Here is a 17677-nt window from a genome sequence, read left to right on the forward strand (position 1 = left end):
GAAGGAATGAACTGGATTTCACTGTCAGTTCTTTATTTATCATCTACCTAGATGGTATTGCCACATTGAAATAGAATTAAATCATAAAAGTTCTTTTAGTTTAAACCATGAGTGTCCATTTTTGTCTTCTGTGGTCTGTGAAGGAAGACTTAGTATAGCAAAAGATTTTGAGGCAGGCTAGTATCTTAGAAGTAGATAAACCTTGTTTTACTCAAGTAGCCAAAGAAAAAAATAGATAAATTGGATTTCATCAAAATTTAAAAATTGTACATGTCAAAGAACACTATCCAAGTAAAAAGGCAACCCACAAAATGGGAGAAAATATTCACAAACTTTATTATTATTATTATTATTGCATTTCTGGGAATTGAACTCAGGGCCCCATGCATGGTAGGCATCTTTGCAAATAATTTTTCTGTTCAGGGTCTAATATTTAGAATGCATAAAGAATTCTTAGAAAGTAACAAAATCAAATAAACAATCTTTCAGTTAGAAAATGGCCAAAGGATTTTAATAGACATTTCTCCAAAGAAAATGTGTAAATAAATAAATTAGAAATAAGGGACAGAATAGAGAGGGTTACAGGGTATAAAAAATTCAGATAATCATATTAAGTGCAGATGAAAGAGACACAGTAAAGTCAGAATAGCTAGCTAATAGACATGGAACTAAAAATTTGTAGCATAATGAGAAGTGGTGCCCCTGAAGTAGAGCTCTCAACAAAATAGTAATCAAAGAATACCTGAAATAAATAATTGAATCTAGAATGAAAAATACCCTCCTAAATAGGGACAACGTATAGGATCATATGTGAGATTACATTATCCTTAGCTTTAAAAGCAGTGAGTGAATTTTTTTTGTAGTGGTAGATGCACAGAATGCCTTTATTTTATTTGTTTATGTGGTGTTAAAGATCAAACCCAGTGCCTCACTCATGCTAGGCAAGTGCTCTGCCATTGAGCTACAACCCCAGCCCAACATAATGTTTTACATGATGTCTTTTCTTCACCTTAGAGGATTATTTTAGAAAATTTCTCTGGGTGAAGAAACATTTAGCATATTCTTCAGTTTAATTAATTTCTTTTAGTTTTATTAAATTCTAATAAAGTTTTAATGCTTTTATTTAGAAAAGTAGTATCATATTTTTGTAAAATAGTATACCTATCTATCTATACAAAAGGGAAAATAGGTAGATAACAAGCTAGATGCCTGGAATGGTGTTAATAGTAATAATCAAGTCTGGTGGGATGTATGTCAATCAGAATCTGGTCAGGAGACAAACCCCACACCATTTTCTTTAACAAAGAATTTAATATAAATTATTGTTAACACATATTGAAGTGCCAAAAATAGGATATTAAAGTTATGGACGTAGCAACTGTGGGAAACAGTTACTATCCCTAAGGTTATGAGACAAAGGAAAAGATGTTGAAATTATTTAAATACATAAAACTAAGGTGGGTGGGCTCATGGAGTTTAAACTCAGATTTCTGAGTTTAATGTCTTGGGCTTGTAGGAGAGGCCCTGCCGGCTTAGGACTCAGATACCTAGTGCTGGTGTCTCTTAAAAAGCACTTAAAGCTGTTTCTGTAAGTGTTGGAAATACTGCAAATAGTATTGAAATTGGTGTGCTGGGAACAAACTACCACCACAGGTGAGTAGAAATGAAGCCAGGCCATTGAGAAGAACAGAAAGAGCATATTCCATTTTTTTCCTCCAGCCTTCCTGTTTCCTTGTAGCAAACTTTGTTGGTACAACCTAACAAGTATCCAGCATTGTATAGAATAGCAGGTTTGAATTGACACAGGGTGATTTTTTTTCTTTATATGCATTGCTTATACTTCTTTACAATGAGCAATGTTGATTTCCAACAAAAGTGATTTTTAAAGGAGTACCTACCACAGTGTTTATCATATAGCTCAAAAGAGGAAGGTAGTGGGGGGGCGGGGCTGGGGTTGTGATTCAGGGGTAGAGCACTCACCCAGCACATGTGAGGTCCTGAGTTCCATCCTCACACCACATAAAAATAAAGATATTGTGTTCAACTACAACTTAAAAAAAAAAAAAAGTTTAAAAAAAGGAAGGTAGTGGAATCTAAAAGAGATAGAATTGTGCATTGTTATTCAATATGTGGTTGATGGATTAACATCTATATTACCTGAAGGATTATTAGAGATATCTGGGCTTTATCCCAGAACTGTTGAATCAGAATCGTGGGGAATGAGGTTCAGGAATATGTTCAAACAAACATCCTGGTGATTTTATGCACATTAACATTTGAGAATCACTGATGCATAGTTTAAAATTTCAGGGATAGGTTTTTTTTTTTTTGGTCAGAAAGATGCAACTATGTGACCTTGATCTAGTTAGTTAATAAAATTTGAGCCTCTGTTTCCTCATCTGCTAAGAGCCACAGCCAAGTAATATGATGCATGACATTTTTGGTTGAAAGGTGACGCCAGCAAGCCATTGAGATGATTTGATTATGTTAAGATCTGCATTCATATGGATATTGGACTCCTGCTGTCCACCTTGGCCTGCTACGGGATTCCTGGAGAGTTCCCATTGGTTGGGGAAGTGCGGTAGGAGGGAATTCCCAAGGAGGGACTTCCTGTTGGGTTCTGGGAGAACGCTGCGTGGGTTGGTGGGCAATCTTCCCAGGAGCATAGGGGGCATTGGTGGCAGTTTCAAAAATAAAGTTTGTTCCTGCTTGAGTGGCTCGTGATTTTGTGCCCAGCCAGACTGCGGCACTCATCTATAAAATAGATGGAACCGAAGATTCTTTGGGAATCAAATGCTAGCATATATAAAATGCTTATCACAATATCTGACACAGTAAACATTCACTGTTGATATTATCAAATGGTGAGGCTGGGGCTGTAGCTCAGTGGTAGAGCGCTTGCCTTGCACTGCAAGTCACTGGGTTCAATCCTCAGCAATACATAAAAATAGAGATATTGTATTCATCTACATCTAGAAAGTATTTTAAAGAAATATTAAATGGTAATTTTTCTCTTTCAATTTTGTAACAATTTTATAGCTTGGACTCAATTCAACCATCATTTATTGAAGGCTATGGATAAGGTTATATACTATGGGCAGCTATAAAATAAATGAGACATATTTGCTACACACACACCTTTATTATATATACACACATATGATTGTTTCATATATATATATATATATAAACTTTTTTATCCATTCATCCATTAGTCGACACTTAGATTTTTTTCCATGTCTGGGTTTTTAAAAATAATGCTGCAATAAATATGGGGATGCAAATACCTCTTCAAGATACTGATTTCATTTCTTTCAGATATTTATGCAGAAATTGGCTTCTGCATCTTATGATAGTTCTATTTTTAATTTCCCATTTTTTAGGAAAATGTTTATTTAAGTACCATTTTAAAATCAGATTATTTTTGCTATTGAGTTGTATGAATACCTTATTTTGGATGACGACTCCTTATCAGGCATATGATTTGCAAATATTTTCTTCCATTTCATAGGTTGCTTTTTCATTTTGTTGTTTTCTTTGCTGTCCAGAATCTTTTTAGTTTGATGTACTCCCACTTGTTTATTTTTGCTTTTGTTGCTTTATGCTTTGAGTGTCATATACAAAAAATTATTTCCAAGACCAGTGTCAGGGAATTTTTTCCTTGTGTTTTCTTCTAGGAGTTTTAAAGTTTCTGATTTTATGTTTAAGTCCTTAAGTTTTTTTGTTTTTTGGTGGGGGGGGCGGTATGGGTGATTGAACCAAGGGGTGCTCAACCACTGAGCCACATCCCCAGAGCTTTTTTGTATTTTATTTAGAGATAGGGTCTTGCTGGGTTGCTAAGGGCCTCACTAAATTGCTGAGGCTGGCTTTGAACTCTTAATCCTCTTGCATCAACTTCCCAAGTTGCTGGGATTACAGGTGTGTGCCACCCTGCCTGGCTTCTTAATTCATTTTGAATTAATTTTTTATGAGTGGTATAAGATTTCATTCTTTTGCATGTTGATATCCAGTTTTTCCAGCACTATTTGTTGAACAGACTGTTCTTTCCCCATGATGTGTTCTTGATGCTCTTGTCAAATATTAGTTGAATGTATATGTGTGGGGTTATTTTTGGCCTCTCAATTCTGCTTATTGGTCCATACATCTGTTTTATGCTAGTACCATACTGTTTTTATCACTTTAGTTTTGTAATATAGTTTGAAATCAACAAATGTGATGCCTCCATTTTGTTATTCTTTCTCGAGATTGCTTTGACTACTCATGGTCTTTTGTAGTTCCATATAAATTTGGGGATTTTTTTTCCTATGAGAAATGTCATTGAATTCTAATATATATATATATGTGTGTGTGTGTGTGTGTGTATATATATATATATAGTCTTTAAAACACCTTATTGAGGAACACAGAGGAAGACTTCTAACAAATGAAAGGTAGTCTCTGTCCAGCTTGCCATCCAGAACAAAATAATATTGTTTTTACTAATTTCCCCCAAATAAATTCCACATGGAGCAAAGATATGACAAAAATAAAGCCATATTGTGGACAATTAAAAATTAAATAGGAAAATTAAAAATAGAATTACCATATAATCTTAGCAATTCCACTGCTATATATGTAGCCAGAAGAATTGAAAGTAGAGTTTTGAAGAGATGTTTGTACACGCATATTCATAGTAGCATTATTCATGATAGCCAAAATGTGGAGGCAACACAGATGTCCATGAAAGACATTCTGCTAAATGAAATAGGTGAAATAAGCCAGTCACAAAAGAAAAATACAGTGTTTTTTTCATTTTTGAGATATCTATAGTAGTCAGGTTTGTAAAAATTGGAAGTAGAACTGTGGTCACTAGTGGGTGAAGGAGAATGTATCAGGAGTTGTTGCTTAATGGGTATAGAATTTCACTTTTGCAAGATGAAATTTCTTGAGATTGGTTGCACAATAATGTGAATAATGGCTAATATTTTTGAACTCTATACTTTAAAACGGTTAAGAGAATAAATTTTATGTAATGTGGTTTATCACAATTAAAAATTAAGATTACCTGGGCATGGTGATACACACCTGTAATCCCAATGGATTAATGGTTTGTGAGGCTAAGGCAGGAGGATTGAGAGTTTAAAGCCAGCTTCAGCAAAAGTGAGGCACTAAGCAACTTTGTGAGACCCTGTCTCTAAATAAAATACAAAATAGGGCTGGAGATGTGCCACAGTGATTAAGTGCCCCTGAGTTCAATCCCAGTACCCCCTACTCCCAAAATTAAGATTAAAAAGTGAAGCTATTTGTGTACAACCAGAAGAAAACATAAATGGAGAAGTTATACTCCATTTATGTATGATGTGTCAAAATGCATTCTACTGCATTCTATTCATGTGTAACTAATTAAAACAAGAAAAAGCTAAGCTGTAAAACATCAGGAGAAGGGCTGGGGTTGTGGCTCAGTGGCAGAGTACTTGCCTTGCACCTGTGAGGCACTGGGTTTGATCCTTAGCACTACATAAAAATAGGTAGGGGCTGGGGCTCAGTTGTAGAGCACTCATCTCACATGTGAGAGGCCCTGGATTCGATCCTCAGCACCACATAAATAAAATAAAGGTATTGTGTCCACCTACAACTGAAAAAAATATTTTAAAAAATAAGTAAACAAAATAAAGATATTGTATCCATCTATAACTAAAAATAAAAAAGTATATTTTAAAAATAAAAATAGGAGAAAACAGGAACTATGTTTTCTTTCAAAATGATAATAGTTCTAAACACAAGACAAAGCACAGAATTCAAAAAATAAAATATTGATACATTTTATTATATTAAATTATTTAAAAAAATTCTGCAGAGTGTAACAGGAGAAACTGGGTTGGGGGTCTATGGACAGTATCTACACAACTCTAGTTAATCTAAAATTATTCTAAAAATTTTAAATGTATTGAAAACTATGACAAATCAAGATATAATTGGATAAAAATATAGTTCACATAGATTGAGCTTTTGTAGTGTATAAAGAACTTTTACAAATCACTAAGGAAAGAATCAAACAATAGAAAAACAGTAAATTAAATACACATAAGGGAAATGAAAGTTTAAAATACACGCAAATATCATTTGAGTGCAGGGGTGTCACAGCTATAATCTCAGATGCTTAGAAGACTGAGGCTGGAGAATTGCAAGTTTGAGTCCAACCAAGGCAACTTAGAGATGTCCTGTCTCAAAATAAAAAGGACTTGAGTTTAATGCAGTGGTAGAGTGCCCCTGGGTTCAATCCCCAGTACCAAAAGAATGAATGAATGAATGCAAATATCACCATTTTGCATTCCTAATGAATCAGTGGAGCTGAACTTTGATTATCAGTGGTTGTCAAGATGACTGCTAAACTGTCTTATTCTGCTAGTATGCATACTATATAGAGGCCCCAGGATTGTGAATATCATGGATTTTAATCTTTTGATTAGGTTATATCAAATGACACAGTTGACCTTAAGGTAGATTGGTTATCTGGGCAGATATGGCCTAATCACATGAGCTCATTTTTTGAGTATTGAATTAGTACCTGGGGCTGGGGCTCAGCCGGAGCGCACTTGCCTGGCATGTGTGAAGCACTGGGTTCAATCCTTAGCACTGCACATAAATAAATAAATAAATAAATAAATAAATAAATAAATAAATAAATAAATAAATAAAAAAGAGTAGAGAATTACCTACAGGTGGTTGGAGATGAGGAATTCAGAGACTACTTCATGAAACACATGAAGGTTTTGATACACCATTTCTGGCTGAAAAGTGGAGAGAGCCATACATTAAGAAATGTAGGTAGCCTCTAGGAACTAAAAGCTGATAGACAAGGAGAGTAGAATCTTAGTCCTACAACCAAAAGGAACTGAATTTGATCATAAGAAAGAATGAGCTTGGGAACAGATTTCCCCCAGAGCCTCCAGATAGAAACTCAATGATACTGACATCCTGATTTGGTTTGATATTCTGACCAAAAGCACCCATTCTAATTTCTGATCTCTGAATTATAGACTGAGAGATAATAATGGTTGTTTGAATTTTTCTTTTTTTCCCACATTTTTTAAAACTTTTTTTTAGATGTTGATGGAACTTTATTTTATTCATTTATTTTTATGTGGTGCTGAAGATTGAACCCAGTGCCTCACACATGCTAGGCAAGCTCTCTACCACTGAGCCACAACCCCAACCCTATTCTCACATTTTTTTATTGGTGAATTATAAGTGTACATATTGATGGGATTTGTTGTTACAGATTTGTACATATGTACAACAATATAATCTGATCAATATCACTCCCCAGCATTTCCCCCCTTCTTCCCCACTTCCTACCCCTTCCCTCTACTGATTAAATTTTAATTGAGATAAAATTCACATAATGTAAAATTCACCACTATTTTAGAGTATACAATTCAGTAGTTCTTAGTGTATTTGCAATATTGTACAACCATCATTACTTTCTAATTCCAGAATACTTCATTGCTTCAAAAAGAAACCCTGTACCTCCTAACCACCCCCCTTTTTTTCAACTGGGTTTCTTTCTTTTTTTTAAGTTGTAGTTGGACACAATACCTTTATTTATTTATTTATTTTTATGTGGTGCTGAGGATCAAACCCAGGGCCCTGCACGTGCTAGGCAAGCGCTCTACCGCCGAGCCACAATCCCAGCCCAAATTTCCCCTTTTTCCCAAAGGCCTGGCAACCATTAATTTATTTCTGTCTCTATAGATTTTCCTATTCTGAGCATTTCATATGAATGGAATCATAAGGTTTGTGGTCTTTTGTGTCTGCTTTCTTTCATTTAGGGTAACATTTTCTAGGTTTGTTATGTTGTGGCATGTATCAATCAATATTTTCATTCCCTTTTATGACTGATTAACTGTTGTATAGAGGTACCACATTTTGTTTATCACTGGTTGATAGACATTAGAAGTATTTCCACTTTCTTGGCTATTATGAGTTATAAGGTGAACATTTTTATACAAGTTTTTGTTCAAACAGGTTTTCAATTCTCTTGGTTATACATTTAGGAGAGGAATTGCTGGGTAATATGGTAGCTTTACGTTTAACTTTATAAACTTCTTCATATCCCTGCTAACTCTTGTATCTTTTTGATTACAGCCATCCATCCCATTGGGTTTGAAGTGGCATCTCAAAAGTACAAACAGTTCGATTTCCATGATGTTGAGAATCTTTTCGTGTGCTTATTAGCCATTCATTTATATTCTTTATAGAAATGGCTATGCGTATACTTTGGCCAATTTTAATTGGGTTATTAGATTTTATTGAGTTGTAAGAATTCTTTATGTATATACTGGACTCCTAACCGGTATATAATTTGCAAATATTTTCTGCCATTGTGTGGGTTGTCTTTTCATTTTATTGATAGTGCTCTTGGCACCAAAAATTTTTTAACTTTGATAAAAGTTCATTTGTTCTATTTTTTCTTTTGTTTTCTATACTTTAGGAATCATGATTAAAAATTGTTGCCTAATTTAAGGACATGAAGATTTATAACTTGGTTCCTTCTAAGTGTTTTGTACTTTTAGCTCTTATATTTAGGTCTTTGATCCATTTGAAATTAATTGTTTTTTGGGTTTTATTGTTTGTTTGAGACAGAATCTTGCCATGTTGCCCAAACTGATCTTAAACTTGCAGGCTCAAGTCACCATACCTAGTATTGGGACTATAGGCACACATCATTGCAGCTAGCCAGAAAATAATTTCTGCATATGACAGATATCCAGGTGTCTCAGCACCATTTTTTTAGCACCTCTACCCTATGGAATTATCTTGATTCCTTTATTCAAATCAATTGTCCATAATTTTGTGGGTTTACTTCTGGACTCAGATTTATACTTTGATCTCTATGTTGTTCTTTATGACAGTACCTTGCTGTTTTGATTACTGAAGCTTTCTAATTTTAAAATTAGGAAGGTTAGTCTTTCACATTTGTTCCTTTTTAAATTTTTCTCAAGATTGTTTTAATTATTCTGGGTATCTTGCCTTCTCCTTCTGAATTTTAGGATTAACTTGTCCATTTCTACAAAAAAGGCACTAGAATTTTGATAAAATTTTGTAAAACAGTTTGGAGAGTATTGCCATTCTAACATAGTCAATCATGAACACGGAATATTTTTTATTTCTGAAGTTAAGAGTGTCTTTAATTTCTTTCAACAATGTTTTATATTGCAGTATAGAAATCTTTTACCACCTTGTTTAAATTTATTCCCAAGAATTTTATTAGTTTTGATGATATTATAAATGGAATTATTTTCTTAATTTCATTTTTGAATTATTCATTGCTAGTTTATAGAAATAAATATGTAAGTATGTTATCTCAAACAGAATAATATATTTCTTTCTTTCCAATCTGGAAGCCCTTTATTCTTTTTCTTGACTAATTGTTCCAGCTAGAACTTCTGTTACTACCAGGCATCTTGTCTTGTTCCTGACCTTAGGGGGACAGCTTTCAATATTTTACTCTCAAGTGTGATGTTAGCTGTGTTTTTTCATGGATACCCCTTATTAGCATGAGGAAGTTCTCTTCTCCATAGTTTATTGATTTTCTTTTTTTGTCATGCAGAGATATTGAGTTTTGTGAAATGGTTTTCTGATTCTGGTGAGATTATCAAGTATGGGGTTTTCTCCCTGTATTCTATTACTATAGAATAATAAATGGTTGATTTTTCATGTTGAATCAACTTTGCATTTCTGGGAAAAATTCAGTGTCATGGTGTTCTGTAGATATGCTGCTGAATTCAGTTGTTAGTATTTTGTTGAGAATTTTTACATCTGTATTTCTAAGAGATGTTGGACTGTAGTTATTTTTTTCTTTGATGTCTTTGGATTTAAAAAATAAATCATATTAATTGTACAAATTATTGGATCGAATTGTGACATTTCCATATATACAAATACTGTGCTTTGATCATATACAGCCTCCCTCTTCCTTTTTCTTGTCCTTTTCTTTCCCTTTCCCTTATAGGCCATCTTCTTTATTTTATTATTTTAGTTTCCACAAATGAGAGAAAATATGTGATACTTATCTTTCTGAGTCTGGCTAATTTTACTTAACATGATAGCCCTCACTTCTGTCCATTTTCCTGCATATGATGGGATTCCATTCTTCTTTATAGTTGAATAAAACTCTGTGTGTGTGTACACATATTTTTAATCCATCTGTTGACAGCATCTAAGTTGGTTCCAAAACTTGGCTGTTGTGAAAGTGTTGCAATACACATGGGCAGGCAAGTATCTCTTTGTATGCTTACTTAATTTCCTTAAGGTATATACTCATGAGTGTTATGACTAGATTGTATGGTTTTTTTGAGGAAGCTTCATACTGTTATTCAAAGTGCTTTACTAGGACTGAGGTTGTGGCTTAGTGGTAGACCACTTGCCTAGCACATGTTGAGGCACTGGGTTTGCTCCTCAGCACCACATAAATAAAATAAAGGGAGCTGGGGTTGTAGCTCAGTGGTAAAGCTCTTGCCTAGCATGTGTGAGGCACTGGGTTCGATTCTCAGCACCACATATAAATAAGTAAAATAAAGGTCCATTGACAACTAAAAAATATTAAAAATAGGTATGTGTTCATCTACAACTAAACCATGTATACGTACGTACACACACACACACACACACACACACACACACACAAAATGACGTACTAGTTGACATTTCTACCTGTAGTGTATCAGGATGGTTTTTTTTGTTTTTTGTTTTTTTGGTACTGGGGATTGAACTCAGGGGCACTCGATCACTGAGCCACATCTCCAGCCCTTTTTTGTGTTTTATTTAGACATAGGGTCTCACTGAGTTGCTTAGTGCCTGGCCATTGCTAATGCTAGCTTTGAACTTGTGATCCTCCTGCCTCAGCCTCCGGGGCTTCTGGGATTACAGGTGTGTGCCACTATGCCTAGCTTATAAGGGTTCTTTTTTCTCCGCATCCTTACCAACATTTGTTATTTTTTGTTTTTTGATAGTGGTCTTTCTAACTAGGGTAAAATGGAATCTCAAGTTTTGATTTGCATTTCCTTCATAGCTAAAGATGTTGAGAATTTTTTCATATATTTACAGGCCATTTGTAATTCTTCTTATAAGAAGTTTAAGTTCAAATCATTTGCCCATTTATTAATTTGATTACCTTTGTAAGATGAATATCCGGCAAAGATTTTCTCCCATTCTGTGTAGGTTGTTTCTTCACCTTGTTCATCTTTTGCTGTGCAGAAGCTTTTAAATTTGATATAATCCAGTTTGTCAATTCTTGCTTTTATTTCCTGAGCTTTTGGAAGATACATACTACTGTCATTTTGTTATTTTTTTCTTCTGGTTGTTTTGAGTAACCTATATTTGTTTCTTCCTTATTCATCTTGATGGCCTACTTTGTTAATGTTTGATTCTTTCCTATTCTCCTTTGCTTATCCAGTTTTCTAGAGCAATTTATTTTCCCTGTACTCTTGTTATTTTATTTATCTTTTCCCCTTCTGGGTGTAGAATTCCTTTAAGTATCGTCTGTAATACTGGTTTATTGGTCATGAATTCCTTTAGTTCGTACTTACATTAGAAGGTTTTTATTTCTTAATTGTGAAGGATAATTTTGCTAGGTATGTCATTTAGTATTACATCATTCTGTGCTCTTATGACCTTTAGAGTTTCTTCTAAGAATTTGTTATTCTGATGGGTTTGTCTTCATATATGATTTGGAGCTTCTCAAAGTTTTTAATAATCTTTGTACTTTGGCTGGTTTAACTATAATATGTCATGTAGAGGTTGTTTTCTGATTTTGTGTACTTGGAATTATAAATGCTTCCTGTACTTGAATGTCCATCTTTCCCTATATTTGGTGAAATTTCTGCTATTATTTCACTGTGCCTTTAGTGAATTATTTCACTATGCCTTTAGTCTGAACCTCATCTCCCTCATCTATTCATATTATTATTAAGTTTGGTGTTTTTGTTTGTTTTGTACTCAGGATTGAACCCTGGGCGCTGTATCTTTGAATTACAGCCCCAGGCCTTTTAATTTTTTCTTGTGGGACAGGGTTACTAAGTTGTTGAGGCTAGCCTCAAATTTGTGATCTTTCTGCCTCAGCCTCCTAAATCACTGTGATTATAGGCATGTATCAACTATGCCCTACATAATGTCATTCTCATAAAATTGTATGTTCTGATTCTTCTTATTTTATTACTATCTGAATGTGATTAATTCATCAGCCTTGTCTTCAAGCTGTGCTACTCTTTATTCTACCTGATCTAATCTATTAGTAAAGCTTTCAACCGAGTTTTGTGTTTGATTTAAAAATATATATATTTTTAGTTGTATATGGACACAATCCCTTTATTTATTTACTTTTTTATGTGGTGCTGAGGTTTGAACCCAGTGACTCACACATACTAGGCAAGTGTTCTACCACTGAGCCACAACTCCAGCCCTGTGTTTGACTTTCTGAGTTTTTTATATGCAAGATTTATGTTTGGTTCTTTTCCAGAATTTCTCTTTATTGAATTGCTTTCATATGCTGCATTGTCTTTCTTAATTCATTCAGCTGTTTATTTGTATCCTCTTTAAATTCATGGATCATTTTTAACATCATTCTTTTGAATTTTTGGTCTGGCATTTCATCAACTTCAGTATCAGGAATCATTTACTAGAATATTGTGAACTTTTAGATGAGTCAAGCTGCTTTGTTTGTTCACTTCTTATGTCCCAAGGTAATTTCTGTGAGGGCCTTCTTAGAGAACAGCCTTCTCTTGAGTGTTGTGAAGTGTTGAGTTTAATTCCAACCAGACTTTATAGTATGGCTGTGATTAGTGGGATTTAACACACATGTGCAGTGTGAGAGCCTTAGGGTTCCACTTCTTCTTTAGGCCTCAGAAAAATGGGACCCCTCTGGAATATATTAGGTAGGCATTCTGTGGTCACTCCTTTAGTTTTTTACTTTTTTGTGGGGGGATGGGTGATGCTGGGGATTGAAACCAGGGCCTTGTGCATGCAAGGCAAATACTCTACCAACTGATTAAATCCCCAGCTCTCCAGTTTTTAACGTGTTCTGAAAGGGTATGGGAGCAACCTATGCTAAGGTCCTTGATAGGTGCAGTATTCTACAATCTTTGTGTTATTTCTCTCTGTTGTTGCTTTGGTGGTGAATTTCAAGAACGGGTTTTAAAGTTTCTCCCAGCCATGCCTACCTGGGGCCAAGTCTTCAGCTGGGGACTTTGTCTCTCTCGTTCTTTAAGCTGAAGTATCCAGCAATGTTTGAGTAGAGCTAGGTTTTGGGTAAAGTAAAATGCAATTTCTCTTAGCTGGGCTGGAAGTGTCTCTTAGCAGTAGAGCATCTATCCACTATGCTCAAAGTGTCAGACTTGATCCCTGGCACCATGTAGAAAGAAGAGGAAAAAAAACACAAAAAAAACCAATAACAACAACAAATAGAAGCAGAGCAGGTACAGAAAGTAAAAACCAAGCAAAGACTATGATGTACACATTGCAAACAACAGAAATTATGGAGGTAAAATAATATACAATAAATTGAAAAGTTTAAAAAAGATAGAAAATTAAGACAGATAAAAGGGGACAGGAAAATTTTAAAAAAATAGAAAATTCAAAAAGAGAAAAGAATGAAACTAGGAGAAAATATAAAATGAAATCAATAGTTAAAAAAATAAAGAAAACCAAAAAGAGAAGAAAAAAATTTGAGCCAGGCATGGTTACAGATGCCTATAATTCCAGAGACTTTGGAGGCTGAGGCAGGAAGATTACAAGTTTGAGGCCAGCCTCAGCAACTTAACAAGAAGAAGGAGAGAGAAATTGGAAAAAAAAAATTTACACACACACATGAATCAAATAGTAAAAAAAAGAAAATGTTAGCCTGACAAGGTGGTACCCCCCCAGCCCCCCAATAATTCCAGCTACTTGGGAAGCTGAGACAGGAGGATCACAAGTTTGAGGCCAGCCTTGATAACTTAATGAGATCTTGTTTCAAAAGAAAATAAAAGGGACTGGGATTTATAGCACTTCATGAGGCCCTGGATTCAATCCCCAGTACTAAAATTAAAAACAAAAACATTATTTGCTGAGGTTGTTGATCATGCAGGCAAAAGTAGTGGATGTTTGCTACCTATTTCCAATCAGCACTTTTTTCTATTATTCTTAGGCCATGTGCCCCTGGAAAGAGAAAAGATTGAGGGTTATTCACCCTTTCCTTCTTACTTTTGCTTTGCTTACCAGGCAACCAGCAGGAGTGATTTGTGACCTGAAGCATTTGAAATAGTTCTTAGCTGTCCTGCTCACCAGTATAAGCTAGCATGGAAGGCAGAGTCCCCTGGCAGAAATTTTCTCCAATGAGATTAGCTTATCACACTGCAAGGGTCAGGCAGCACATCTGGGTCTCCAGAACCCTTTGTGAAGCCCATTTGGAAGACAAGGTAACTATCTTCATTGGGCATAGGGGCATGGTGGGTTCTGTGTAGTCCACTACCCATGATTCTGGTCTTCTAGGACCCAGCTCACTTACATAATCATCCGTAACAGCTTGGTCCCCTGAACTTCCTCAGCTGGCCATCTGAGCAATAGTATTAAGTGGGAAGTGTATTCTGCTCTAGTTTCTATGACCTGTTTCCTATTGCATAGAGTTTTTAGAGGTTTATTTCAGTGGTATTCCCCTGAGGCCAAACTGGGTCTCAAGTTAAATGCCCACTGAGGGCTGGGGATGTGGCTCAAGCGGTAGCACGCTTGCCTGACATGCGTGTGACCCGGGTTCGATCCTCAGCACCACATACAAATAAAGATGTTGTGTCCACCAAAAACTAAAAAATAAATATTAAAAAAAATTCTCTCTCTCTCTTAAAAAAAAAATGCCCACTGAGTGGTACATATATACAATGGAATATTACTCAGCCATAAAGAAGAATGAAATTACAGCATTTGCCAGTAAATGGATGGTACTGGAGGCTATCATTCTGTGTGAAATAAGACAAACCCCAAACACCAAAGGCCAAAAGTTGTCTCTGATATTCAGATGCTAACTCACAATAATTGGTGGATAGGGAGGAGTGGAGGTTCACTGAATTGGACAGGGGGGAATGGGGGAAAAGGAGGAGGAGATGGGATTGGGAAAGACAGTAGACTGTATTGGACATAACTTTCCTATGTTCACATATGAATATATGATCAATGTAACTCCATCATGTACAACCTCAAGAATATGTCAAAATATATTCTATTGTCATGTATAACTAAAAAGAATAAATAAATAAATAATCAAGCAAGCAAGCATACTTTTGCTTTAAAAAAAAGAATATTGGGCTGGGAATGTGGCTCAAGCGGTATTGTGCTTGCCTGGCATGCTCGCGGCGCTGGGTTCGATCCTTAGCACCACATACAAATAAAGATGTGTCTGCCGAAAAACTAAACAATAAATATTTAAAAATTCTCTCTCTCTCTCTCTCTCTCTCTCTCTCTCTCTCTCTCTCTCTCAAAAAAAAAAAAAAAAAAAAAGAATTTTAATACTGGAGAAAAAAAAAACTTTAGATTTCCCTCTGACTTAGACTTCCAAGATAAAACCACTGAATTATTCTTTGTCCCTATTTCTCTGTTTCTTCTTCATTTTCCCCCTGACTTTAGGGTTCCTCTTGTTCTTGCCTACCCTAACAACTCTGAACATGATGTCAGAGATCTTATGCTAATAAAAATAAGACGTCCTACAAAATAAATAAATAAACTTGCTCACTGAGACAGTGTAGTAATGTTTGCCGCACGTTCTAAGAAATAGGAAATTTTTTTTTTTTTTGTTTCCCAGAATAGCAAGCTAGCCTTCCAAGATGAAAACCAACATTATGGTTGTCAGGTGCAGAGAACTTCTCCAGCCCCAGCCTGTTAGGCAGATCTTAGATCAGTTGTGTTCAGGGTTCACAATGCCCTTCTGATTGTGCCAATTTCTTTGCTTGTGTGTAGTGGGTCTCCCTTATTTCTCCACTCTCTCTACCTGCTGCCATATACTCAGTGTTGGGCACTCTTTCTCATTCTGTCTTCCACTATCCAGAGTATCTGAGCTTCTCCAAGCCTCTGTTCACTATTGAACTCAGGATTTTTCCCACAGCCACTAACCTGGAAGAGTAGCAGCTTTCTAGTTGTTTTGATTCCAAGTTGTAGATAAGCAGTTGAGTGTTGGTTGTTTGTAATCCACAATCTTGAAAACTCTCTTCTTATGTGTCTTTGGTATTAAGGTAATACTGGCCTAATAGAATGAATGAATGAATGAATGAATGAGTTAGAAAGTATTTTCTCCACTTCTGTTCAAATGGGTTTTTTTGTTTGTTTGTTTATTCTGGGTATTGAACCCAGGGCCTCACATGCTAAGGATACATTCTACCACTGAACTACACATCTACCCACAAATGGACATTGTTTTAAGTACCCAAATGTGTGATAATTTATACAATAGAAAATTAAAACAAGTGCTAAAGAAAAGCAACAAGAAATATTGTGTCCCTTGATGGAAGAAGAAACCATCTTCTGGTCTAGATCTAAATACCAATTATCTTTGGAAACAAACTAATGTTTTAGTCAGCTTTGCATTACTGTAACTAATATGAGACAAGAATAACTTAGAGGAGGAAATGTTAAATTGTAAAGGCTTACTATTTAACAGGTTCATCCCATGGTCAGCCAGTTCCATTGCTTTGGACCTAAGGTGAGGCAGAAAGATGGCAGAGGAAAACTGCTCAGTTCATGACAGCCAGGAAACAGAGAATGAGGTGCTAGGAACAAAATATAAACCCCAATAACAAATATGAAAGCAGAGAAGAATGACTGTTTCTGTATGAAACTATGGAAAAGACTTTCTAAAGACCAAAGATACTAAAAGCTGAATATTGCTTTCATCTAATGAAAATAGAAAGCATATTAATAGATTAAATATAATAGGTATTGCTATAAGAGATAAAATTACTTCATTTACAAGTGGAAATATTATTGGGTTTTTTTTTTTTTTTAGGTGGTGATAGTGGACTGGATGGGTTAGGAGGACCAGGTGTGCAACTAGGAAGCCCAGATAAGAAAAAACGAAAGGCGAATACACAGGTAAATTGACATTTTCTTTAGTAATAGTTTTCCCTTATTGGTATGATCAGGCTAATAAAGCAAATTTTAAATTTGATAATGGGCATTGTTTTCTACCTTTATCCAGAACCTAATAGTGAATTCCTCAGTGATTTTTTGTTTGTTTTTTATTCCTCAATCAATGACTAACTTTGGGTAGGCCTAGAGTAAATAGTTCAAGGTAAGTATAGGCAGACAAATTAAAATACTTGTTCTTAAATCTTACTTAAAGATTTTTTAATGGCAAAAGTGCCTGCGTTCTATTACAAGATTTAAAAAATATGTACAAACAACTTTAACCTGAAGTAATATTAAGTTGTTATAGTAATTCAGTGTTATGTGCATTTTTCACAAAGCAATTATGATGGAGGCATCCATTATTGAAACTTGTGGTTGTAATAAATGATTATATATACAGGCTTTTATGGCTTTATTCTTTAAGTTTGAAGCACTCTTTTGATAATAAAGGCTATAAATAAGTATGATATTTGTACAAATAACTTTGCCTTTCCATTTTGGCCACTATCTGATAAACTTGCAATGTGATTAAATCTGGCAATTTATTTTT

At 35.0% G+C, this 17677-nt stretch overlaps 1 protein-coding gene across 1 annotated transcript in view; it reads left to right on the plus strand.

The window, feature by feature from the left end:
* PYGO1 (pygopus family PHD finger 1) overlaps positions 1-17677 on the plus strand; it is a 35852-nt gene that overhangs the window by 12041 nt on the left and 6134 nt on the right. The window contains exon 2 of the mRNA XM_081289845.1: positions 17006-17091. Coding sequence (XP_081145971.1) covers positions 17006-17091 — 86 coding nt within the window. The remainder of the gene's footprint in view (positions 1-17005; positions 17092-17677) is intronic.

Source organism: Spermophilus citellus (genome assembly GCF_964194105.1).
Source record: "Spermophilus citellus genome assembly, chromosome: 4".
Classification (NCBI taxonomy): Eukaryota; Metazoa; Chordata; class Mammalia; order Rodentia; family Sciuridae; genus Spermophilus; species Spermophilus citellus.